Source organism: Globicephala melas, chromosome 2, assembly GCF_963455315.2.
Source record: "Globicephala melas chromosome 2, mGloMel1.2, whole genome shotgun sequence".
NCBI lineage: Eukaryota > Metazoa > Chordata > Mammalia > Artiodactyla > Delphinidae > Globicephala > Globicephala melas.
Window position 1 is genome coordinate 140802764 of NC_083315.2, and position 26493 is coordinate 140829256.

Sequence of the window (26493 nt, forward strand, 5' to 3'; positions counted from 1 at the left end):
CCCCCAGTTGATTTTTGGAATTTGAATTAACTTTGGCATGTCCCCCAGGCTAGGCTCTCTCTGTATGCTGCCAGTGGGCCCTGGGAATTTGGCTGGCTTCAACCTCTTGATGCTGCCTTGTTTCTCTGGGACCCTGGACTGCTACCTGAAGGCAGGAGCCTCCAGAGACTTTGGGTCTAGGCATCCCTGGGTAGACCACACCCAAGGACATGACTGCCTCAGGGTCAGGAACCGACACAGCCTCTGAATGAATTCCTCAGAGTCATATGGTTGCTAGGAGGGACCATAGCAACTCTTTCTCCTCTCCTATTTTATAGCTGGGGAAACTGGGGCCCAGATTGGGTAAAAAGTGGGACTTGGTCAAGGATGTGTTGTTAGTGCTAAGGCCTACCTGTTACCCCGCCCTGGGATAATAACAGCTAGCGTTCACCGAGTTCCTGCTCTGCGCCAGGCATGGCATCTGCACTGAAGAGGCAGGCTGCCCCCGTCATCCCCATTTTACAAGTGAGAGGCTGAGCAACTAGTACCAGGTCATAGGATTTGAACTCAGGACCACAACGGAAGACAGGCTTTTCCCATCATGCCAAACAGCCCCCAGGCTGTCCCAGAGAATGCCCAGGAGCTCTCAGACTAGAGGCAGAGGGTACCCTCGCCCACAAGCATAGCCATGTTGCTCTCAGAGTCCCTGGGAGCTGCCCACCCCTCCTACCCCACGGCCCTCCCCCACACACCTGTTGGACGCCTTCTTGTTGGGCCCCTCCAGGTCGTGCTTGCGGCCCAAGTAGCCCTCCATCTGCACGCTGTGCCCGTGGTCCACCTGGGCCGGCAGCGTTGTAGGCTCTTCACCCTCGCTCAGAGGCGTGTCCAGGACCTTAAAGAGGGGCTCTGTGGTGGGCCTCTCATCCGTGCTGGATTTCTCCTCCTGCCCTTCCTTGTGCGGCCCTGGCGGCAGTGGCGGCTGCAGGTCCTGGGGCCACTGCCTCTCTTCTTCCCCCTGCTCAGGGGCATATGGGAGGAGCACACCTTGCTGGGGGTTCAGAGCCAGGGGTGGCTACTCTCGGCAGAACGGGGAGGTCAGCAGGCCCCACCTGAGTCTGGTTCTTCTCTCCTGTGCCCTTCCTGGCCCTCCCTCAACCTGCTGTGGGTTTCCACCTGGCCTGCTTCCCTAGCCTGTGCCCATGTCTCTGGCTCCATTCTCACTCTCCCCCTCTCCAATCTAACATAGGAACAGAAGGTTCTTAGAGTGAGCTGAAGGGGCTCATCCGGGGGTTTCCGATGCTGCCCGCCTCCAGGGCCCACCCCTGCTTCAGACAGATACTCCAGCTCCTACTGAGTCATCCGTGGGGCTCTGGCAAGACTTCAAATGAAGAAAGGGTTCTGCTGCTAAGACAGGACAGAAGAACATTTGTGGTAGGATGTTGTATGGGAACCCTTCTGTTACTTTCCACTTGTGTCTAAAACCCCAAAGCTAAGGGCACCAGGCCCTAAGCCTCCGCCACCACCTTCTAAAGGGAGACCCAGACCTTCCCGGGTCATGGTGCAGGGCCGTGACCTGCTCCCCAGGTCCTGCCTCCGTCATTTGGTGGGGATTTGTTGGAGTAGGGCAGTGGCTCCTAACCCTGGCTGCCTTTTACAATCACCTCGGGAGCGTTAACAAAGGATGCCGGGACGCATCCTCAGGATGCTGAGTTAACTAGCCTGGAGTGGGGTCAGCACACTGGAATTTCTTAATCAGCTTTTCATGCACTCGAATGTGCTGCAGGGGTAGAGAATCACCACCTAAGGAGTCACTGCTCCAGGGAAAGTCCGCGGCTTTTACCTCCCTGCTCCTCCCCGTAGAGGACAGGATCCTCCCAGCCCCTGCCCAAGCCAAGTGAGGGGCCTCCAGTGGAGCCGCGTGCTGGTATGTCAGGTGCCCGTGAGAAAGGGAAGCAGACCTCTTATTCCCCAGCTGGGTACACCCTTATGCAGAGGCCTTTGTGCCACTGTACCAGGAGAGAGGGCAGGACAGATTGCGGCAGCAAGGGGCAGCCAGCCTCCGAGTGCAGCACAAGAATGCCGGCTGGGGCAAGAATGGGTGGGTCTCCTATGTGCCCAGCATCAAGGAAGGGCACCCTAGCTTGAGACATCTGGCCAGAACCCTGTCTCAAAGGCCTGACTGCTAGAGACCTTACAGCACCAGGTGGGAAGGGTCTTGTAGGTCCCAAGCAGGTAGTATTTGGACACCTGAAGGACCAAGGGCACTGACAGCCCAAGAGGACCAGAGCCAACCCAGGCAGTAAAGAGACACTGCCCCCTTTTCTACTCCCTGTCCCAGCTGAAGATGGAGACCCAGGGGAGTGTTGGGGAGGAGCCAGGAAACAGCAGACCCTGTGCTCCCCATCGTGGGTCCTTCAGACCTTGGGTCGAAGCCAAAATAGAGAAATGGAGAATGAGAGATATGGGCACCATACTGGACATCAGATTGAAGCTTCAAACTGAAACAGACTGGTTAGACTTTTTAACAGCTAAAAGTGACCAAGGTCTGCCTGAGCTGGCACTAAGGAATGGGAAGCGGAGGCTCAACGGAGATGTCTGAAGGCAGTGGTTGGAAGAAAGGTAAAGCTGGTCATGGCTGTATCCCATCAAATAAGGGCTGTTCAATAAACAGGTTGGTGTTCCCTAAGAACCCCAAAAGAAAGGATAATATGGCTGGAAAAGTTTGAAAACGCTACCCTAGTCTAACACCTTCAATCTAGGAGAAAACCAGTACTCAGAGAGGTTAAATGACTTCCCCAAGGTCACACAGCTAATAGATACCAGAGGCAATTAAGAGCATGCACTCCACAATTGGACAGGCCTGAGTTTTTACCACATCTGTAGGGATCTCATCTTTTCCTGTCTTAGAATCCCTTGAGTTGTGGCTGGGCCATGCCCATCTTTATGCATCTGGCAGTATTTATGTCTTTGAGTGTCAGCAATGAGCCAGAATTGACCACAAGGATCTGAAGGCTGTAAAGCCCTGCCTGGATCCTCCTCCAGCAGGGAGGAAGGGCAGGAGTGGCAGGGTTGGATTTGGGAGCCTGCGTTTGGGGTCCTTCTATGGACCCAGTCAGGCCAACCCTCTGACTTGGGCATAACTGTTGGGGAGGTAGTGAAGCCTTTCATCCTCTCTCTCTCCAGCTGGCTGTGCTGTTCCTCCTGGTGATGGGCCAGGCTTTCCCCACACCTGCTCTGGGGGCCTCGGGGAAGATGTGTGGCAGATGCTGGGAGGAAAACCCAGCAGACCCTCACAACCATGTTCACCCCTCTCACCCAGCCTCTTCCCTCCTGGGACTGGTTTTACTAGAGCCCTGTGTGTCCATATTTTCTTCCTATACTTTTCATTTCCATGCTCCTTCCTTTCGGGAACTCTCCTCTGAAAATAGAGATGATTTTTCCAGGACTGCCTCCCAATTTAATCTCACCTTTCTTCTGTTTCTTCCTAATGGATGCCTGACCTATGTTCCCTGGCAGGGCCAGTCAGAGGCCACGGCCAGTGTGACCAAAAGTTAAATGGCCAGGTCATGGGTGGGCTTTGGGAAATGGGGGTTTTCCAATGTATGCAAAGATTTCTTCTGTTCTCTTGACTGTTCATGTGGAGAAAATTTAAAACACACCCTCTCCCCTCTCCCCTGAAGGCCAAGGCCTGAGGAGAAGGAGTCGAGAATGAGGGTGGGAGGTGGAGGGGTCTGGTGGCAGCTGCTCCTCCCAGGCCCAGGGCTGGCAGGGCTTCTCTCTCTCCTGGGTTAGGGGAAGGGACACACAGGAGAAAGATGGGGGCGTGGTTTGGGCCCTCCTTTTATAGGCCCCAGGGGTGAATATGCTTTGCACCATCTTCTAAGAGAGCTGGGGGTTGAGGGGCAGTTCTGCTGCCCCTGGAACCATACCATGCTCTGATAGAGATTGTGCCTTGCCCGACAGGCAGAGAGATCTGTGGACAGCAGAGCACCAGAAGGGGATGCTGGCTACTCGTTGGCTGTAGGGACAGGTAGGTTCTGCCAAAAGGCCCTGGATAGCTAAGATGATCCTCCGTGATATAAGGCAGAAGGCCAGCTGCTTTAGCCCTTGGGTCATCAGGAAGATGCAGAGATTACACCTACTCTGCTGAGAGGTAACCCAGCCTAGAGCAATCACTCAGAGGAGCTGGGGGACACTGAAAAAAAGAGGATCCAGCTACTTGGAAGAAACTCTGGGCGTCAGGTTGGGGCTGCTGGAGAGTTTAGACCATAAGTGGGTGTAACAGAAGGAGGGAGAATGGCCCAGGGATGGGGCCTGGAATAAGCATGGAGCTTCTGTTCTCTGATTTGAAGGTCTGGGTGACAGGTGGGTGGGTGCGCTGGCTGCTGGGATCACGATGTCAGAGGAGGGTAGGGGACAGGCAGCACTGGATGCTGGTGGGAACATCAGGGGAGGAAAGGGCACAGATAGGAGAGCCTTTTAGGATCCCACAGGATTGTAGTCAAACAGGGAGAGAGGCCTGAGCCCCTGATGGGCTGGGGATGGCCACATCAGAGTATTTGCAGAGTCTTGTAAGCTTGACATTTTAGGGTCCTGCCTTGTTAGGAAACTGACTTGGGTGGGGGGAAGCAGGCAGATGTCTCTTCCCCAGAGGAGGTTCAAGAAGATGAAGGGAAGAGGGGCAGCATGGGTACATTTCTTACCTGGACTAAAGGTGTTGAAGGTGTACTTCCAGGCCAAGCCAGCAGGTGGCGCAGGGGGACAGCACACAGACAACTAACTCCAGCTCCAGGGAGAAAAATAACCAGGGGTGCGACCACAGGGTCTTTGGGAGATTCTAGAAGATGCTCAGTGAACCCAGACACATCAACAAACAAGGAAACACAAGCGAGCTTCTCTCTAAAGGAAATGCTGGTAAGTGAGAACGAGGGCAAGAGGATGCACCCCAGAGATTTTGACTTTAGCCGTGCAATGGTCTTACCTGCCTACCTCACAGTAAGGACTGAGCCTAGAGTGTGTATGTAGGGTGCTTCCAGGGAAGGGCACTCCAGGAAGATTGGTTTGGGAGGGTGTTGGCAATGGATGTTAGAATTCATATGGAGAATGTTTCTCTTAAGAGATGAAGGACTGCAGTGAGAAAAAAATGAAGGGAAAAATGAACACAATCACCTACTAGGTGTTCTACAGATATTCTCTTTTTCTATCCTCACACCCTTTCTGCGAGGCAAGTGTCACTGCCCCTATTTTACAGATGAGGGAAACTGAGGGTCAGGGAAAATGAGTAACTAGCCCACCGTCACACAGCTAGTGAGTGGAAGTCTGAGGATGCGAATCTCTCTGGTCCCAAACCCTGTGCTCTTCCTACTAAATCCTGCTGCAAGAGAAGACGGTGGGACTATTGCTCCAGAGAAAAGAGCCTATCCGATGGGGCTCATGGTCTAAAGGGGAATGCGTCTGGCTTATGGAAGACACATGGCTGATTGGTTGAGGCAGTGTGGTTGTGTCATGGTCACCTTGGAAAGGGCCAGAAGAGGGGCTTGAGGCCAGACAAGATCTATTGTTGAATACCTTAGGCAACCAAATAGCCCTGTGAGACGGTGGGGTGGGGGAAGCTGGCCACTTCTGCAGCCGAGAACTTTTTCCCTCCCCCAGTGTCTGAGGTCTGGGCTCTCATCCTCTGGGTGAGAAGGCTGTCAGCAGACAGGTTGGGAAGGTTGCTCAGAAGACAGTTGTTTGCAAGAGGAGAAAAAGAGATGGTTGGTTGAGTTGAGAGCAGCCAAAGAGATGAAGAGATGGGAACTTAGGGTGAACAGAGACAGATGCCTAAAGGGAGAACAGAGACGTTGTTGCTGAACAGAGGAAAGAGCATGGGAGGAGCTGAGGCTGAAGCAGCGAGGGGTCCACCGGGTTGGTGGCAGGGATGGTGAGGGGCTCTCGTGAGGAGTGGGATGGGCAGCGGAGGGGCTCAGCACTGTGTCCCAGGGGCCAGCTATCTGTCTGAGATGACCACTGGGAACCAGGGAAGATAACAGGAGGGGACACAGAGCAGAAGGCCACCACATAAAGTGACGGGGAAAGGAGAGGGGAGTGTGCAGGGTCCCCTTGGACAGGGAGGGGAGACCTGGTCCACGGCCATCCCGGGGGAGAGAATGACTCTTCCTGAGGAGCTGTCTTTGCCATTCCCACCACCAGTGTGGGCTCCCTGCCCTGGAGGCGCTGGCGGCTGCTTGATGCCTTGGTGACTCTGAGCCAGCCACTCAGAAAGTCTCAAAAGAGAAGACACTGACTCGCCCATCCAGATCTGACACCCAGCAGTCGGCAGCTTCACGCCTCATTTCTGAGATGCCTGCAATGTTAACTGAGTCCCATCCTGGGTTCATCAGTATCGGGGATGCTCTAAAACACAGATTGGAAGATGAACTTAGGAGTTGCCTTTGAGCAGCGGGACCAGGAAGATCACGTCCGACCCTAGTACAGAGAGCTGGGCGCACCGAGCGGCGGACAGATGTCCACAAAGAGCCTAGAGCCAGCTTCTCCACGGAGCCTGGGGTGCCAGGGCACGGTGCCAGACTGTAGGCAGACACAGCCCTGCCACGCTGATTCAGGCATCCTGGGGAGACAGACACGCCCAGGTTCACGGGAAAACTGACGTTCTTTCCAGGCTGGGTCTGCTCATTATGGGCAAACACACCATTTGCCTTCACTGTAAAACGCCTGAATCAGCAGCTCAGTTCAGCCTCACAGGGGGAGTGGAGGGAGGATGGGGAAAGCTCGCTCAGGCAAGAAGAAACACAGCTGCTGCCTCCACACCCACATCCCTTCCCTCCAAGAACGTCAGAGCCAGGCCTCTGGCCGCTGATTAGAGCCCTAGGCTGCCTGCTGCTGTGGGGAGTTGCCAAGGGAGTGACAGCAGCTGGAGCCAGCCAGCCACTGGCTAAAAGGTGACCTGCTGCAACCCAGTGCCTGCTCAGCCCCAGGGCACCATCCCTCAGGTTCTCAAGTGCCGGTTATCTCCCTGAAGCCACGTCAACCTCTAAGATGCTGGAAGGAGATGCCCAGTCCTCTCGGGGAAGCCAGCTGCAGGCGGTCTTGGAAGGTCATGGGAAGAGTGACGTCTGTGAGCTGCACTTGGGTAAGAGTTTTCCCTGACAACCTGATGAAGGCCTGATAATGACAGGCACCCAGGCAGCTGCTCTCAGGAGCGGCCTCACCCCAGAATCCCTGCACCACAGAGGAATGTAGCCTTGAGGCTTGAAGGCAGACGGGGCACGACTGCCCCAAACAGGGAACCCCGAAGGCAGACTCTTTCTTGTCACAGCCCCTCGCAGCACCAATCCCTCTCGGGTATCCCTCTCGTCGTCACAGCAGCCCCATTGGGAGAGCTCCTAGAGCAGGGCCTCCTTCCCACCCGCGGCCGGGAAACAGGCACAGTGCACAGAAGAGGTTCCGCAGCCGTTGGCTGGGGGCCCCTAAGCCTGGGTTGACTCGGATCCTCTGCAATACCACTGCTTCTCCAGGAAATCAACCTCAGCATCTTAGCAATCAGCATCTCATCGCAAATGGTACACTGAGGATTCTGCGGCACTCAGAGCCTAGAAGATGAGGACCCTTAGCAGGACCCTCAAGCCCTCCCCAGAGCCGCACCCAGGATGGAGGGGGGACACACAAGGTGGAGGGTGGGGGGGTGAGAGGAAGGGGGACGGCTCAGCCCGCTGCCCGGGGACCACCTTCAGGGCACTGGCCTTGGCAGGAGCAGAGGTCCAACCCTGGCTTCCTCTCTTCCCCAAACAGGAAACACCCTGGCCCCTTGCCATCTCTTTCTCATCTCCAGCCTCACACCAGCTGGCACCTGACCACAGAACCAGGTTCCTCAGAGTTGAGAACGAGACAAAAGTGGGGAAACCCGTCTCTCCCGACTCTCCCTTTATCTAGGTGCATTGTATACATACAGGAATGTTCTGGACTTTCTGTAATCCCACAGACAGAGCTTTATGAGGGCAGGGGGACCCAGGAGGATTAGGGGGTTTGCCTAAAATCATGCACGAAGTCTACAATTAAGGACTAGAACCCAATGTCCTGACTTCCACTCCAGGAATTTTGCCATTTGTGAAACCTTGTTTCTTCTGCTTGGCCTCATGCACTCTTTCTTACACACTTACCGTATAATGGGTTTTTTTTCTTTCTTTTTGTTTTTATTAGAACATGCTCTAATGTGGAAAGGTAAGAGGTGATAGAGGCAATGGATGTGCTTGAAGAAACGCTGAATGCGTGGAATGGTACTCCAGTCCCTGCGTGTGCGTACATGTGTGCGTGCACACACCCGGGAAGCGGAGGACCAGGCGGGGCTGGCAGGGTGGCCACCGTGTGCTGTGCAGCAGTCTACTCAGGGATTCAGGTGCCTGGTCCACTCCCATGCAGGAAGCCGGCATGCACTAGTGATGGGTTTCACGTGAAGCCACAGCGTACGGATCTATCCCATAGGGCACCGACACCAGACCACACACAGCACGGATCTATCCTATAGAGCACCGACACCAGACCACACATGTGACAGCAGGAGAGCCACTGGACCCAGGCCTACCCCAGAGAGAAGGCTCAGCGGACAGCCGCCTTCCTGGGAGAGGCCTGAGGTTTCTGGAAAGGTTTTGAACCCTGCATGTGACCCATTCTCCTCTCTTCTCATATCAAGGACCAATGGGGTATCCCACTCTCCCTCGGAGTCCCATGGAGCCTCGTGAAAACTCAACAAAGGGCTCGGAAAGGAGAAGCAGCAAGAACTCTGTTTCCATGAGGCCTCAGGCCTGGTGTTCATTTGATTCGCCATCCAGTTTCTTCCTGGTACCGGGCACAGGCCAGTTTCCCCATCTGGCGGGGTGGCTGGCTCTCTGGGAAGGGTCTCAAATGTGGGCTCACTCCCTCCTTCCAGAGACGCTCAGGTCCAAGCAGGTTATACTCCCCCCAAATCCAGCGACATTCAGGCGGTGGATGGAGGCGGCTCTGATGCACATGTAATTACATTGCACAGACGTACACGACACAGACAATGGATGGATCGCACAGGTGGTCACAAAGGAACCCGCAGACCCAGGCCACCACCGTGCAGACACACAGGGACGCACAGCTGAAGCGCAGGTGGCAGGAACAGTCCCAGCCCCCGTGTCCACAGTCCATGCCAGCCCCCAGAGTTCTCTCTCCTTCCAGTGGAGGCTGTTCCTGAGAAAAAGTCCACCAGAGACTCCCACATGCGCCGATGGGATCTTCAGAGGGAAGTCCTGGGAGAGACCCACCAGTGGGAGCCCAGGAGTGCCCTCTGCTGGACATGAAGGGCTGGTGCAGCTCAGGACACCTCTGGCCGGCTGGAGGTGTCAGAGGGAGCTCAGAGTGTGAGTGTGAGTGTGAGTGTGTGTGTGTGTCTCAGAGGGTGGGAAGGGCTGAAATATAGACCTGACAGGGATTCTGCACAGGAAATGCTCAGTGTTGTGCATTTTTCTGGGGTGGCTGGTGTACCAGAAATTTCCACCAAGAACTCCTAAAGGTTCAGGCAAGCTCACCTGGGCACCTGGAGAGGTGGTGGATATGCAGTGGCAAAGCCATGCAAGGCACATGCTGGATTCTTGCTTTCTTCTCAGTCAGCTGCTCCCAGCACATTTCCCCAAAACCTGGATCACAGCCTCCCAGACTTTCTGCATAGACCTCCTGGTTCCTATTCCAGGCCAGGTCCTGAAGCCATCTGCCAGGCCTCTGGCAGTGGGAGTGTTTGCGTCCCTCCCTCACCTCCCCCAGGCGTCCTCTTTTTCTACAAATTGGAAGCCTGTGACCCAGAAGCCCTGGGGCTCTCCCTCACTCCTGAAGGGCTCCGTCAAGTCTGTTCTTGCCTCAGAGCTAGCTCTATCTCCAACTCACTGACCCACGAGCCTCAGGCCAGGAAGGTGCAAAGGGGGGAGGGGCTCTGCTTAGGAGGAAGGAACCTGCTAGAGGGTGGGTATGCCCACTTCACTGCCCCAAATGCCATGGCCAGGGCAGGAAGACCAAATGGTCCGTTTGTGAGTATATTTGTGTGTGTGTGTGTGTGTGTGTGTGTGTGTGGGCGTAGAGGGTAGAGTTAAGGATGGTGTCAGAGGGAAAATGGGTAAAAGGACAGCGTATACAAGGGAATCATTCCTGCCTGTATAAACTGTTCCCCCTGATGTAGATGGTAATGTATTTATATAATAAAATTTATTAGACCAGATAAAACCAAACTAAGAGAGTCATGTCAGTGGGCTGGCATGTCAGTCTTTCCTTGGTTGAAGGGAGAAGGGGAATTATTCTAGGAATTAAGAAAAGCTGAGTAAACAAGGAAGACTGATTGGAGGAGTCTGGGGGGCAGGGGCAGTGTGTGCCCGTCCTGGCCTCCTGCCCCAGCTGGGCCTAGTCGGGATGAGGGGGCTCGGGCAGCAACGACTCCCAGGAACTAGACAGATGGGACAGGGAACTGACCGGGGACGTTCGCTCGGTGGCTGCGCGGTGGGGACCTCGGGGAGCCTCCCCTGCTGTCTCGCCTTCCTCTTCTTGAGGCCTATGGAAGACAGAGTCCCGCTTTAGAAACAAACGCCTCTCAGAGGCCAGAGACTACCTCCAAGGCCTGGCTTCCCACCCCGTCCCCAGAGAACACAAGCCAAGTCAGCAGCCTGGCAGACACTTAGCAAGGAGCTGCTCAACCTGCCTCCGCCTGAAAGGTTAGGCAGATGCTTCAGAAATGCCATGGCTCCGTGCAGCACGGCCTCTGGGACACATGTTCAGCCGGTTCCCAGAGCAGGGGGGCAAGGGTGCAGCAGCCACTGCTCTCCACCCATTTCCTTCCTGCACGAGGCCTACAGGCCACCCAGGACTGGGGGAGAATGAAAGCTCTTCTCTGTCTTTAAGCTCCAGACACTCTATTTCCCTGACTAGTGGCCCAGGTGTGAGAGGTCACAGGTGGTTTGTCAAGGCATCAGGGGGCGGTTTCTGATTAGAAGGACCCTTCCCCTCTCCTCCTCCACCCCTCTCAGCAGAGGGCACTCACCCAGTCTCCTCGTCAGTTCTCTCCGGGGTCTGGTGTTCTTTGAGCTCAAGCTAGGGGAGGCAAAGGCCGGGGGTGGGTGTCGGGTCAGAGAAGCCACAGAGGGGAGCCTGCTCTCAGACAACCTTCCTCCAAAGAGGCTCCCGATACCCGACGCACCTGGTGTTCCTTCCTTTTGGAATGAGCCCCTTTTGTCTTTGGGGTTCAAAAGTCAGCACTTTCTCCCTCTCCTATTTCCTTCCCACTCTCCCGCCTTGCTCAGCCTTTACACTGTCCGCAGGTCCCCAGTAACCGCCGAAGACTTCTTGACTTGAGGACCCCCCAGGCGTGGCTGCCCACCGCCCCGAGCCTCCCGGCTCACCGTGGTGGGCTTCTCCAGGGCGGCGAAGCGCTCTGCCCAGCCTGCCGTGGATTTCTCAAAAGCCTCGTGCCTCTTGATGAGCTTCTCCACGCTGTCCACCGTGTGTCCAAAGTCCCGGCTGGCCAGGTAGGGCTCCTGGGCGATCAGCCACGCTTCAGCCACCGAGGCGTCCCGAGAGAACTGGCACACTTCCAGCCCTGCCACGGACAACACAGCCCAGGGGTCTGTTAGCACCCGGCGGTCCGATCCTGCCGGGACCCCGGGGCCCCTCACGGACATGCGGAGCTGGTGGGCAGGCCGAGGCCCACACAGGTGTCCCTGAACCGCGTGGACACCCTGCTCAGTGGCGACCTGCTGCCCGAGGCTGCTCCATCCCCGTGCGGGGCCCCTACCTCATCTCCACCGATAGCGATATTTGAAAAACACATGAATTAGAACAAACTCTAAAACAAAATGGTTTTGACATCGCCCTTTGAGAACAGTCTTGAGTGTTCCCTTCCCGGCCCCTGGCTGTCTCACACAGTCGCAGCCACGGGAGAGTCCAGGTCTTTGTGGCTTGCGGCTCCTACCTGGGTGGTAGAATTTCCCTACCTCTCCTGTTTCCAGCTGCGTAGAACAGTTCTTTCTGTGCCCCACATGCCTCAGATCAAACCTTTGGGATGCGCTAGAGCCTTACGCTGACCCCTGGAGAGGCCACAGCTCTACGGGGACACCGGCCAAGCAGGAGGCGGGGGACAGGTGGGGCAGAGGGTGGACAGGGAACAGGTGCTGGCTGGTCAAGGGCAGGCTTCCAGCGGCGTGTCTGTTGGGTCTTCTTCCCCAAGGCCCTTGGCCCTGAACTTTGCTGATGAGTGGTGCTGTGGCGGCTCTTCTCCAGCAGGGGGGGAAATCCACCGCGTTGTGCCATGGCCCCTCCCCCCAGCCCGCCCCCCCAGGTTCCCTGGCTCCCAGGCTGCACTCACACATGTGGAGCTGCTCCTGGCGGGCCTTCCACTTCTCCTTCATCTCCTTCCTCCTGGACACCACCTGCTGCAGTTTCTCCCTGATCTGCGGGGAGGAAGGGAAGACGACTCAGGCTTTGGTAACCCTTCCCCCTGTCCGAGGTGGTGTGCGGAGGGCCCTGCACAGCCTGCTGGGCTTTGTCCCACCGACCTGGCTTCAAGTCTTGGCCCTGCCACTTGCCAGCTGTGCATCCTTGGGTAAATTACTTAACCTCTCTGAGGTTACCATGGGCCTCACCCGGGAAGTGGGTGTCACCAAGACCAAAGCATATACATATGTGAGGGTTAGTTGGGTTATGAGCCCACTCTCCCTACAGAGTAGCGGCCAGTTCCTCGAATAGGTTTGGTGGAGCTATAAGCCCCGGGCCTACACACAGCCCCAGTCCCCCCCCCCCCAAGAAAGCCTCCTCAGAGAAACCACAGCCCATGGGTTCCCTCCCAGGAAGCTGTCTGGCCCAGCAGGAGCGGAGGGAAGGACAGGGAGGGCCTGTCTCTGTCCCGCCTTCCCCTCACACCTCATCCGAGGCTTGGTGTTGCCGCTGCAGCAGGGACTCGCCGAGCTCCAGGCAGGCGCTGAAGTTCTTGCTTCGGGTTTCCATCTCCGCCAGAATGCCCTTGTGATACTTCATGAGCAGTTCCACCGAGGAGACGTCCCTGCGGGGGCGGGTGTTTGGTGAAAAAGGAAACTCTGGGTGACTCTGGCCCATCTGACACCAAGTCCCGATCAGAGGGGCACCCCTACCTGCCCGGGAGTCTGACTCTCTCTCTCTGGACAGCCAGGAAGTCCTCTGCCAGCTGCCCAGCCCCAGCAGGAACACTGATGCCCTAGTGTCCTCCCTTGCTCAGTGGTCAGGACATGGACGGGGGTGCAGTGACCATAAAAAAAGCCCAGGAATGTTAAATTTGGCAATAAAAAGGAATGAGGTACTGATACGTGGATGAACCTTGGAAAGACTGTGGTAAGTGAAAGAAACCAGTCACAAAGGACCACATATTATATGATCCACTCATATGAAAAGTCTACAACAGGCAAATTAGAGACAGAAAGCAGATTAGTGTTGCCAGAGGAGCGGGGTGTGATGACTGCTAAGGGGTACAGGGTTTCTTTTTGGGGTGATGAAAATGTTCTAGACATGCTGTGGTGACGGCTGTACAACTGTGACTATGCGAAACATTGAATGGTACATTTTAAATGGCTGAATTGTATGGTATGTGGATTATAGCTCAATAATGATGTTAAATATAAAAGCTTGACCACCGGGACAGGCACCCTAGGGGCAGAGGGACAGAGGTGGGCACAAAGCGTGTAGAGAGCTCTGATCCCGGCTGACTGCCCACGTGCCTGCCCCCACCTCTCACGCGCAATGAGCTCCTTTCCTGAGTTTTAGGGAAATGGCCCCCATATGCCCGTGCTGGGGGGAAGAGCAGGACCACTTCTGGACCTGCCCAGCTCTGAATGTGTAAACTGACAACCACGGCCCCTGCACCCACCGTGGAATCTGAACGACAGATGTCTTTCTCGGCACTCTCAGGATTCCCTTTACTCTGGAATAGTCGGTTCTCCCGGTGGCAGCTGAGCCACTCAGATGCTCCCTGGACGCAGCCTCAGGTGCCCCTTGGGGATTCTTGCACACCCACAGTCCAGGACGTCCCTCCGGGGCAGACCCTCGGAGCAGCGCCCTGCTCTGCCAGCCTCTGGGGCCAAGTGGGCCGGGAGCGGGGCTGCCTTGAGGACGCTGCCCTCACCTGGGCTTCTCCTGGGTCTCGATCTGCCGGATGATGCTGTCCATCCAGGAGAGGAGGTCTCGGACCATGCTGAAGAAGCGGAATTTGTCCGCGGTGTCCACCAGCTGGGTGCGGCGCCCTGCGCAGGCATCAAGCAGCGCCTGCCATGCAGCAGACACCTCCTGTTCCTTGTTCTGGATGGTGTCTGCCTTCTCTCCAGCGTACGCTGTCTGCAGGCGGGTGGCCACGTCCTGGAACTGCTGTACCTGTGATGGGGCAAAACTGAACATTGTTTTCCAGGCAGACACGACTTGGGCCTGGGATGGGCGAGGGCATCTGCCTCCTCCCAGTCTCCCTCCCGAGGACAGTGCTGGAAGCAGGATCCACCCACTGGCTGCTGGAGAGAAGGCTCCTTGCTTTGGCACCTCTGCTGACCCAAAGCATCCCTTGGGCTCTGATGAGGATTGGGGAGTGAGAGGGGCTCTGTGCCCTTTGGTGTATGACTATGAGAGTAATTATGTACCAGGCACTGCTCTACACACTTTCTGTTACTCTCTTCATCTTTACAACAACACCGTCAAAGAGGTACTATTATTATCCCTGTTTTTGAGATGAGGAAACTGAGGCACAGGGAGGCTAAGTGACTGGCCCGAGGTCACTCACGCTCAGAGAGGGTGCAACTGGGATTGGAGGCGTGCTCTCAACTCGCTGTTCCTAACCATTCTGCATGGTACCATCCCGTTTGAGGCCGGCCCCAAGGGCAGTGAAGCCTCATTCCTGAGACCTCGTTGGGGATGTACCTGCCACAGGGGCTCCAGTAACCCCAAAGCACCTCCAGCTGGAGGACACATCTTGAGGCTGTCCCCTTCTTGGTGAACCAGGGGCCCAACCTACCTTGGTGTTCTTTCCCGAAACCCTGCTGGGTCGGTGCAGGACTGCACAGCTGGCCCAGCTGGCCCTGCTCCACTGGAGGCCCGGTGAGTCCCCACAGCTGAGCCCCTTGCCCTCAACCTAGCCATCATGCTGAACTCTGCAGAACCCTAGGGGCCTGTGGAGGTACCTCAGGGGGCAACCCATGATGAGAGGAGGGAGCCTAGGCTGGCCTTGGACCCCCCTCCAGCTCCCATGGGGAAAGGCTGAACAGCTCAGTGGCTAAGAGTCTATAGCCAGACTGCCAGGAGCTGAATTCTGGCTCCACTGCTTAGCTGCATGTTTCTGGACAACTTAGTTACCCTTCTGTGCCTGCTTTCCTCATCTAGAAAAGGCAGATAACATTATTCCCTTCCTCAGAGGGAGGCTGAGGATTCACTGACCACGTATATTGCTTAGAACAGTACCTGGTACTAGAAAAGTGCTACATGTATGTTCACTAATGATACTGTAACACTTTGACAACCAGAGAAATTGCATTTGAAGGTATTTTTGCATCGGGTTTTGGGAAAGGTTCAGTTTAAAGAACTAGTTCTGAAGCTAAAGAGCATCTGAAAGCCTCTGCTTCCTGCCCGGAGCTGTTGCTTCTCTAAGGAGATGCCTGTTCGAGAAGTCTCCCCTCTGGAAGCCAGGAGAGGACCTGACACTGCGCCCCAGGGAAGCCAGTCATGGGGAAGGCGTGGAGGGACGGCCAGGGATGAGAGGCACCTGCACACCCAGCAGGTGGAGCTCCCGCTCGAAGGCTGTGTGCACGCGATGGAAGGACTCGGCGGTGCTGGCATCCAGCCCCACATCCTCAGGCAGCTCGCGGTGCTTCTCGTCAATGAGGCCCAGGATCTCGGCGCCAGTGTAGAAGTAGCGCTGCAGGTCGTAGGAGGCGGCCAGCAGCTGCATGCGCGTGTCAATGAGCTCCAGCAGGTCCGCCCACATCTCGTTCAGCCCGTCCTTCCACTCGGCGATAGTGGCCGCCTCTGCGTGGCCCACGTCGATGAGCCGCTCAATGATGGCATTCACATTGTCCACCCGCTCCTGTCCAGTCGCCCCGGTCTCCCGGGCAAAGTCCCGGAACTTGTCCCGGAGCAGCTGGACGGGGGTGGACAGAAAAGCGGTTACCGGTTACCAGGGCTCAGGGGTGTGGTGGTGTCATCACACTAGCTGTCGACCCTCCCAGCGGCACCTGCCACTGCCTGGAGCTGGGCTCTCACGTCTTCCCCAGGGCACCTGAGCTCGCACCGGGGGAGCCCGCATCTCTGCGGCACTTTGCACCTGGCGGGTGTGTGTATGTGTCTGCACGACAGCTCCTAGGTCTACTGCACTAGAGGGAGACAAAGCAAGCGGTGGCCATGGGTACTCACAGTCACGTGGTCAAAGTCTTGCCCCATTTCTGGGGAGGAGGCCACCAGCTCCTTCTCCGTGATCCACTGCTCCAGGTCTTCCACCTCCCGCTTCAGCTGGAACAGGTGGTACATGTTCTCCAGCTTCCGCCTGCGCTCCTCTGCCATGTCCTTCAGCCCCGCGTACTGCTTGTCCACCTGCCCTTGAAGTCTGATGATCTGTTCCCTGGAATTCAAAACAAGAAAGCCCTCAGAGACGGCAACAGAGAACCTAGAGCAGCCAGATCAGGAGCCAGCCTCCTCCTCCCCAGGCCCGAGGCAGGGACGAGTGGCGGAGCACAGCTTCAGAGAAACGGCAGAGCGGCTTTGCACGGGGAAGAGTTGGGGAGAGAAGGAACCACCCCTTAGACCACGATGCTTCAGGGGATAGTGAAATGTGTTCCCCTAGAGGGGGTGCCTCCCACCCCTGCCCCTGACTCTGGGAAGCTCAGAGTGACACGTGCAAATGGAGAACTCTTCCGCTATTCTTCCAGGGAGGCTGAGGCGTGGGCTGGCTGAGCCTGGCTCCACCAGCAGCAGACCCTGCTCAGCTCTTCCGGGAGGGGCATGCCATACCAGGGGCTCGATCCCTGGGGCTTGGGAGATGCTGAGGCAGCTGCTGTGGGTGCCCTGAAGGTGACTGAGGACAGGGCCGTGACTGGGGGTGGCCCGAGGTGTCTGGCCCAGTGGGCTCCCATTTATGCAGAACCCACACAACTGAACAGTGTAGATGGGTGTATAATGATTTCGCTGAGACACTGTGAGATCCTGAGGTACCTCCTGGACCACAAAAAGAAAAGCAAATTTAGGCTAAGCTGAAAGATGCTGAAGACGAACTCCTGAAAAGACTGGAGCTCTCTGTTCACCAACAGGGTAGTTTCGCTGTTCCATTTCCTCAAATCTCTTTGCAAACCAGGCCTCAGTCAGCCCTGTGTGAAGTTACACAAAACCACAACATAACAGGGAACTGGGCCAATGAGCAGGCCAGAAGGCAGTTTTCTCAAACCCACAGTTTTCGGGAAAACTGTTCCTGTTCTCCGCCTTGGACCTGAAGGGATCCTGGCTGGCGGGGCCCCTGGCCTGACGCCCGGGATCTGGAGGCACACGCACCCCTCGGGGTGGCCTGAAGACAGCAGGCTCTGGGCCCGGCCGGCCAGCTGCTTGATGCTCCTCCCGTACTCCTCTACTGTGCGCTGCTGCCGCAAGTGCCGCTTCAACATCACAATGGCGCCCTCTTCATCCTAGGAGGCAGCGGACCATCAGGGCACGCGCTCACCTGGCCCAGCTTACAGCCCTGCTCCTGGAGGTGCCCGGGATGGGGGAGGGCCAGGCTCGCCGGACACCCATAGGAGAACTGCCCACAGTCCCCTCCCCTCTCCTCCCGTTGCCCGGCAACACCCACACCCTACCTTCCATTCGTCACCCTCAATTCTCGTCTGACATCCACCCTTCCCGGCCCAGATCCAACCTCTGTCCCCATGGAAACTTCCTGTATCACCCCAGCTTTTAGAGACCCCCCTCACCTCTCACCCACTCCCGCAGCAGTTCATCTGCACAGAATCCATGGCACAAAAAAGGTGAAGAACCCTTGGGTTAGAGCAATTCTAATTGGCAAACAGGGCGCCCGGCTGCAGTACGTGCACTGTATGTTCTTGAGAGGAGGGGCGTCCCGAGAAGCAGGGTAACTCGTACACTCTCTCCCTGCCCTCACTCCTCACACACCTGGCCTTACAGGTTCCCCACTGACTGCCCACCTCCACCCAGCTCTTCCTCTGGGCTGGTCTTGACACCCAGCCAGGCACCCTGCCCGAGCCGACCTGGGGTGTCTCGTCGGAGAAGACGTAGAACTCCTGCTCACTGATCCAGGCCTCGGCCTCGCCCGCGTCCAGGTAGTACTGCTGGGCCTCGCTGGCGTCCCGCAGGCGCTGCAGCCGCCTGGCCGCCGTCTCCCGCAGTGTGTCCCACGAGACCTGCAGTTGCCCCAGGCACTCCTCCACGTCTCGGCAGTCGATCTCGGCCGCGGCCACCAGCTGCTGCCCTCTGTGCAGCACGTCCTCCACCCGCGGCGCGTGGCCCAGGATCTCGTTCTGTAGCGTCTGCGGCCAGAGGGGAAGGGCTCAGGGGCTGGTCTTCCCACCGTGCAGGGCAGCCCAGGGTCACACCCTAGCACCTCTCGCCCTGAAGCCCTTGGGGAAGCTTGAGCGGAGCAGATGTGGCCATAAAGACTGCTAGTGACCAGGTGCCCAGCACGGTGCTGGGCCTGCCACCTCATTCTCCTCTGGCCCCCACCATGGCCTTCTGAGGTTAGCACTGGACACCAGCGCACAGCAGTCAGGTGACTGTGGACAGCCAGTGCCAGAGTGGGATTTGAACATGGCTCTCTCGCAGCCACATGTGCTCTTGAGGGCTCCCTACACCTCCTGTCTCAGCAGAGCTTGACTTCTTAGCTGTACGTGGTGGAGGAGAGGAAAACGATTCTTAAATGGCCTTTTGAGATCTGATTTTAGCAGCTTTTTTACGCTGTATAAAACAATAGTTGACAGTTGCCCCTTGGTCAGAGTTTAGGATTTCGTTTTGTTTTCCCCTGTTTCAGTATCTCCTGCCTTTGGTCACCAAGATGGCATTTTCTTCCCACTCTGGTGATGGGTCGCCTTTATCTTCAGGGGGCCGTGACATGTCGTCACTCGCTTTCTGGGTCCTAGAGGCCCCAGCCCGGCTGCTCCTTGCACGTGGGCTTTTGGCTCCTTAGCCCCCATCTCCTCCCTTTTTACAATTTCCCATGGCCTTGAAAACTGTCTAGAGGGCGGCGGGTAAGAGAAGTACACACAGGCTGTGCTATGACTGTCAGCATTTAAAACACGTAGAACTAGCAATACCCACAAGTCACCTAACTTGCTGAAATGCATCTTCACACCTGATGCTCAGAATCTCGATTCTGACAATTTCCCGTGGTCTCTGCAACTGTAGTCAAACGACCCGTGATGTCAGCTCCGCTTGCCTCTTTACTTTCCCTGAGATCTTATATCCTACAAAGGTATTTCTTTCTCTCCTTTTAAGCAATTCCTTTCTAGGCTCCTGTGCAGTATGCTTACTTAGAACATCATCTTCCCTGACTTCATTCATTCAACCCACAGTTATTATTTCTGATGTATCAGGCCCTGTTCTAGGTTCTAGGGACAATATGGGAACAAGATAAACAAAACCCCTGCCCTCATAAAGCTTACACTCTAGAAGAGGAAATGATAAGCATGTAAATAAATGAATGAATGCATATAACAGGTACCACGAGGAAGAGACACCACTGAGATGAGGACTGTCTTCCAAGGTGTGGTGGTGGCCTCTTTAACTGGGGGAGTCAGGAAGGGTTTTCTGTGCAGATGACATCTGAGTAAGACATGAATGATGAGGAGAGGGCAACCCCACAAAGATCTGGGGGATGAGTGTTGCTGGCAGGAGGGAAGAGCAAGTGCCAAGAAAGTCCCTGGGGTGGAAGCAAGCCTGGACGGTCCAAAGGGTCAGGCAAGCTAGAATACTGTGAAGGAGGGCGAAAGTGATAAGGGAGGAGATTCGGGAGGAGGCAGGGGCCAGACCAGGCAGGACACTGCTTTTTAACCCTGGTTGCAGGTTGAATCATCGGGGAAAACAGACACAGCCAGGGTCCCATCCCCAGAGGTCCTTATTAATTGATCTGAGGTGGGACCTGGGTACTCGTATGCTTTTAGGTTCCCCCAGGTGATTCTAATGTGCATCCAGAGTTGAGAACCCCTCGTGCAGCACCTTGCAGGTTCTGTTCTAGTTGCAATGACAGCCATTAAAGTGGTGGTTCTCAAAGTGGGGTTCCAGGCCAGCAGCAGCAGCATCGCCTAGGATCTTGATAGAAGTGCAAATTATCAGGCTCTGCTCCCAGAGTCTGATGCAGTAAATCTAGGGTGGAGCCTGGTCAACTGTGTTTTAACAAGCCCTCCGGGTGAGCCTGATACACACTGACCACTGCAGTAGAAGAAATGATAAAATGGGATTTCGGCTTTAGCAAGGCTAGCCTGAAATAGTCTTTACTGGGGCAGCCATGCTCTCCCACGAGATTATCTTTCCCTTCTTGTTAAGGGGAACCCCATCCATATTAGTCTTGCCCTTCTCCTGAAATAGCAACCTTCAGCCAGGGGAGTTGAAAATCATTGGCAATAACACTTATTGAGGCTAAAGTCTTGAGTACTGGAAGGACTAGAGTTGGCTCAATTTATAGTTAAGGAAACTGAGGCCCCGAGAATAGTCTTCTACCAGTCTTCCCCACTTTCACTGGAGGGTGTGATGTTAGCAGAAGCCCCGCCTCCACCACCTTCTAATTCAGGTCCCTACGTGTTGCCACCGGAACCTCTGGGATTTGATCATGCCAACTAGAAGCGAAGTGTTCGAGGGAGCTTTTAAGGAACGTCTTTGAATATAATTCATTCAGGCCTTTGCACAGTTGCTGGGTTCTGTGAGCAGATGTTGGCTGCTGATATCTGGGGGGAAGGACGTACTGTCTGCCATGACCTTCCTTCCCCAATGAGCTGCAGTACAGACTGGCACTCTGGGACACACTGCTCTTCTCTGGGATAAGCTCCTAGACGCTCCTTGCTCAAGGCTGCGGCTGCCGCCACTTCCTGAGCCAGAGAGCAGACCAGGCAGGAGGGACTCTCTGCCCAAGAGCAGGGGTACGGCCAGCCCCTGGCTAGACCACGTGGCCTGACCATGACCCCATGCAGCTGGCCTTCCTGGAGGACGCAGGCTTCCCCTGCAGCCCTGACACAGAGGAAGTGCATCTGCTCACTTCCAGGATTCTGACCAGGGCTGCAGAGATTCCCAATCCAGCCTGGGAGAGCAGAACAGCCAACGGGTGTTTCCTCCAATGGCTCAGAGTCCAAGTTTAGCAGCTTCTTCGTGGCGTTGCAGCCCCACAAGTATGCCCATGTGTCTAGAGAACAGGGGCCTACTTACCCTGAGGAGACTCAATAGGCCAAGCTTAGCCCTGGAAGAGGGACAAGGCAGTGATGGGAGAGACGCCAGGAGCTAAGAGCCTCCTCTCAGGGAGGTCACGGAATACAGAAGCTGTAAAGGACATGAAACCCCAGGCCAGGGCCTCCAGGTCCTGCACGCACCTGTGCCCTGATGGGTCTGAATGGCCCCAAATCCCAAAGCACCTGGACTCCCCAGCCCCATTCACCTCTGCCCCACTCTGTGGTCCTCCCAGAATTCTCTCTGCCATCATCAGAGCTGCTCCTTCGGCTATGAGAATACAAACACAGACTGGGGACCCTGTAGCTATCAACAACAACAATAACTTGGGGCTTCCTTGGTGGTGCAGTGGTTAAGAATCTGCCTGCCAATGCAGGGGACACGGGTTCGAGCCCTGGTCCGGGAAGATCCCACATGCTGTGGAGCAACCAAGCCCATGTGCCACAACTACTGAAGCCCACACGCCTAGAGCCCGTTCTCCACAAGAGAAGCCACCGCAATGAGAAGCCCACGCACCACAACGAAGAGTAGCCCCCGCTCGCCGCAACTAGAGAAAGCCCGCGCACAGCAACAAAGACCCAACACAGCCAAAAATAAGTAAATAAAATAAATAAATTTTTTAAAAAAGAACAATAATCTGTTATGTGCTGCTGGGGACCTTGTGCAGATCGGGGCTGGGGCTTCCTCTGTGGGGCAGGTGGGACTGACGAGGTGGCCGGACTCACCTGGTTCTTCTTCATGAACAGCTGCACAGTTTGCAGGTTCGTGCCATGGTCAGTTGACTGGGCCAGAGGCAGCCTCTCCTCCACCCAGAGCTGCAGAGACCAGAAGGCGGGGGACAGCTGACGACAATCACAGCCACCCTTTCCCCATCACTCACCGCGGGCCAGACAGAGCTCTGCTTACTGTGTCTCCCCAGCTCTTCCCAACACCCCATCAGGGTTTTGTAAAATGGGGGCATTTTGCTATTTTGAACTGAGGTTCCAAATAACTTGCTCCTGGTCACTTGGAGGGAAGGCAACGTAGCTGGATCTCGAACCCAGGTCTGCCTGGCCCCCAAGTCCATGAGCGAGCTACCATTCAAAAGGCACTGGCTTACACTGACGTTTCATGTAGTCATCACGACCACCCTCTGAGACAAGGCGGTGAGATGACCAGACGTCTGCTACCAAGAACTGCCCCGAGCAGCCGCCAGCTATCCCGGTGACAGCTGCCGGCTCAGCCGCTGGGGGAGGGGGGAGCTGCGGGCCACCCACCGTCTCATCCTCTAAGTCCCGGCTGATCTGCAGCCTGGCTCTGGATGATTCCAGCTGCTTCTTCCTCCTCCCCAAGGGCTCCAGAAGGTCCAGGAACCGCTTCTCGATGCTCAAGTCTTCATGCCCCGCCTCCTCTCCCAGCGAGGGCATCTGGGCAAACAGCTCCTCCAGTTCCACCTTCCGCACGTTCACTTGGTCCTCCACACGCTGGGACACAAGGGGACAGCATCAGCACCAGCCCTGGCACCTGGGAAGCCCCTCGTCCACTTCATCGTGCAAATCCCACCCATCCTCAAAGGCCTGGTTTTAGCTCAGCCTCCCCTAAGAAGTCTCCTTGGATTGCCCCCACCTCATCTTTTGCCCCTCTGAGCATCTGTCCTATACTTCTCATGCACACTTTTATTACCCCGTCTGGATCCCTCCCTGTCTTACCCATTGCAAAAGGGTAGGAGCTGGGCCGTGAACCAGGAGACCTGATAAAAAAGCCAGCCCAGCTAAGGGCACAGGAGGGCCCTCTTTCAGGTTGCAGATTTGCTTCCAAGACCCCCTCCATTCCAACACCCTCAGTCTACAACCTGCTCACTTGCCTTCAGCTTAGCCAGCATCCTGTTGACGCTGGTCAGGTCCTTGCCCAGGTCGTCCGACCGTAGCTGGTCCTCCATGGCCTTGATCCACTTGTTGAGGTCGGCCTGGGTCTGTGAGCGCAGGTCAGAGCTCCTGGCGGCTGAGAGGTGCTGGGTCGTCTCCTGTGTGGTGGCCTGAAGCTCATCCCAGAGCCGGTGCAAGGCTTCCAGCCTCTGGGACACCAGGTCCGCAAACTGGGGCTTCTCCTCCATCAGCTGCTTTCCTTCCTGTGTGGGGAAGCAGGAGAGTTCACCCTCTGACCTTGGAGAGCCGCCTTGTTCCAGGTGGTTGCAAAGGGCTAACCGAGGGGAGGCCAGTGAGGCAAAGGATCTGCCTAGAACTCAGGTGAGGCTCGGCTGAGAGACTCTGCACCCCCAGAGTTATTTGCAGTTATTTGAAGTAGAAGTTATTTGCAGTAGAAGGTGGGACAGGGAGAGCGTGTCTGGGGCAAATGACTCAGGGAGACTGTAGCATAGAGAGCTGCAGACAAGAACCAGCTAGTACTAAAATTTTTTTTAGTTATTTAAAAAAAAAAGATTCAAGATCCACCCAGGTACAACCACTCACAGGAAACCTCCCTGTGAGTTTGTTTGTTTGTTTATCGTGCCACGCAGCTTGCGGGATCTTAGCTCCTAGACCAGGGATTGACCATGGGCCCTCAGCAGTGAAAGGGCAGAGTCCTAACCACTGGACTACCAGGGAATGCCTTCACCCTCTCTTAATTGTCTTGCCAGAATCTGTGCACTGACCTTCAGTGGTATCTTTTAGTTGCTGAGTTTGCCTTGTCTGGTTTTCACCCACATAAATGCATCTTTTTCGGAAGGTTACAGATGATTTGGGCCTAGGAATACATACTTGCTAGTAATAGATAATATTTATTGAGTGCCTAATAATTGCCAAGTAATACTCTAAGTGCTTTAATGCTCACAACTCCCTCGGGTGGGTACCGTTATTATCCTCATTTTACAGATGAAGAAACTGAGGCGCAGGGAGGTTGAGAAGTCAGACAGCCTGGCTCGGAGCCTGCACCCTTAGCCACGATGGACACAGCCTTGTGTGGCCCTAGGCCCGCTTTTTCCAGATAGCCACAGCAGGGAGGGGCAGAGGTACCTCCCTTCCTATTCCCAGATCTAACTCCGGCCACATTCTGACTTGGGCCCCTGGGCAAGCTTGTTACAGGGGGGACCCTTGGTACGAATGACCACTCCCTGGTGGTTTGCCCATCCAAACAGTGAGGGTCAGTAGTCCCTGGCCCATTCTGCTCATCTCACATATTCCCCTGCCCCTGGGCAGGACAGCGCGGGGCCCTGGTGTGGATGATGGAAGGCAGACAGAGGTTACTGCCCTCCCAGCACTGAAAGCTGAGGCTCTGACTCTGTGTCCTCAGTGTCCTGGACTGTCCCCAGACTCAGGTGACCCAGAGGAGGCACCCATTCTGACCGGGTTTTATAAGACTGGCCGTATCAGGAGCTCTGAAGGTCTAACTACTACTTGGAGAAGTTTTTCACGCTCAGGTTCTACACTGTCCAGCAAGCTGCGGGCCAGTGTCCATGCCCTGTGTGAAGCGCTGCTCAGGGAAGCATCCCGAGCAGACAGCCCAAACGCTCGCTCTACTCACTGCATCAATGTTCTCTAGCCACCCCTGGTGGGAAGCCAGCTCTGCCACGAACGCCTGATGCTTCAGCCATTTGTTGTGAAGGTTTCGAGCTTCATCATAGGAGACGTCCTGAGATGTCAGCAGCTTGTCATTGATCCAGAGAGCGAGCTGTGGGCAGAAAGAGTGGGTTCAATGGTCCCCGAGTGTCCTTCTTTGGCCAGGGGCTCAGGGCAGGACTGCCGCCTAGCTCTGGCTGCGGAAGAAGAGGACCAAGGGGAGGAAGTAGGAGCACAGCAGAGTACTCCCCTCCAACGCTGGATCCCTAACTCCCAGCACAGGAAACTTAACCTGCGTTGTCTCAGGGTTAAAATACAGGCACTACTGTGTCTTCCCCTCTAGAGTGTGTGCACTATGACACCAGGTATATTTATACTTCTCTCCGTATTTCCAGGACCGAGGACAGGGCCTGGCCTACTTCAGGAACTCAACAAGTGTTTACTGAATGGATGGATAAATCAACCCTTTGGCAGTAGGGGGAGAAATCATTAATAAACACGGAGAAAGTGTTCTCTGAGGAAAAAGCCAAGGCAGATCCTATAATTAACAATGAAGGAAGAACTGTGATGAGCCTCTGATGTTTCCAAGATGTCCTGGCACCATAACAAGCCTGGTTGGTACCAAGGGCAGAGGTGGGTGAAAACAAAGTCATTTGGGTTGAGAGGAAAGGGGTATGAGGATGGAAGCAAGAAAGAAGTCAGGGGAAGCCCCATTCCACATGGAAGTACTGTTCACGGAAGGACCTAGGAGTGCAGGTTAAAGACCTTCCTGTACAGCTCTCCCCAGGCTGAGTGAGGAGCTTCTGAGTCAGCAGTTCTCCAACCAGAAGGTTGGTTGAGAATGTTACTCTTTTTCACCCCCTAAGTTCTGGTTCGTCTGGGCCCAAGTGGGGCCCAGGAGTCTGCATCTAACCAGAGCCAAGACTGGCTCCATAATTTGCAGGGCCTCGTGCAAAATGGAAATATTCAAAATTATTAAGAATTTCTCAGTGCTTTGTGACCACTAGAGGGGTGGGATAGGGAGGGTGGGAGGGAGGTGCGAGAGGGAGGGGATATGGGGATGTATGTATACATATAGCTGATTCACTTTGTTATACAGCAGAAACGAACACAACATTGTAAAGCAATTATACTCCAAGAAAGATGTAAAACAAATTTTTTTTTTGAAAGTAGAATCTGCTAAAGGAAAACTATTTAAAAAAAAAAAAAGAATTTCAAGATGGCAACAGGAGAGCATTAAACTAAACATGGGGCCCTTGTAAGCACGGGCCCTGTATGAATGCACAGGTCACATGACCTTCAGGCCGACCCTGACCACGGCCCTAGGTGACTCAATACAGATAGTCCTCAGGCCACTTTTTGAGAAAGCCTGCCCTGGACTTGACAAATTAGAAGCTATCTTTACAGATTTGAAAAAGAAATTGTGGAACCAAAGATTCTAGAGGATGAAGGACTTAAGCTGTCAAGTGCCCAGAGCTCCCCACTTATGGAATCCAGACTCCTGAGTCTAGAAAGGACTTCCCACCTCTAGGACGCTCTGCTTCTAGAAGGAATC

The 26493-nt window shown here is 55.3% G+C and overlaps 1 protein-coding gene and 1 long non-coding RNA gene across 3 annotated transcripts in view; one reads left to right on the top strand and one right to left on the bottom strand.

Moving 5' to 3' along the window:
- SPTB (spectrin beta, erythrocytic) overlaps positions 1-26493 on the bottom strand; it is a 124099-nt gene that overhangs the window by 5269 nt on the left and 92337 nt on the right. For both annotated transcript variants that reach the window (XM_060294911.1, XM_030855218.2), the window contains exons 19-33: positions 24904-25050; positions 23249-23512; positions 22662-22868; positions 22131-22220; positions 18228-18506; positions 17521-17651; positions 16393-16597; positions 15746-16120; positions 14129-14373; positions 12898-13036; positions 12344-12428; positions 11382-11578; positions 11024-11073; positions 10459-10537; positions 732-994 (exon numbers count right to left, since the gene is read on the bottom strand). In XM_060294911.1, the coding sequence (XP_060150894.1) occupies positions 732-994; positions 10459-10537; positions 11024-11073; positions 11382-11578; positions 12344-12428; positions 12898-13036; positions 14129-14373; positions 15746-16120; positions 16393-16597; positions 17521-17651; positions 18228-18506; positions 22131-22220; positions 22662-22868; positions 23249-23512; positions 24904-25050 (2756 nt within the window). The remainder of the gene's footprint in view (positions 1-731; positions 995-10458; positions 10538-11023; positions 11074-11381; positions 11579-12343; positions 12429-12897; positions 13037-14128; positions 14374-15745; positions 16121-16392; positions 16598-17520; positions 17652-18227; positions 18507-22130; positions 22221-22661; positions 22869-23248; positions 23513-24903; positions 25051-26493) is intronic.
- Positions 525-10210, top strand: LOC132596869 (uncharacterized). The gene is made up of 3 exons (XR_009563146.1): positions 525-4893; positions 6172-7111; positions 8179-10210. It is a non-coding gene; the product is annotated as an uncharacterized lncRNA (long non-coding RNA).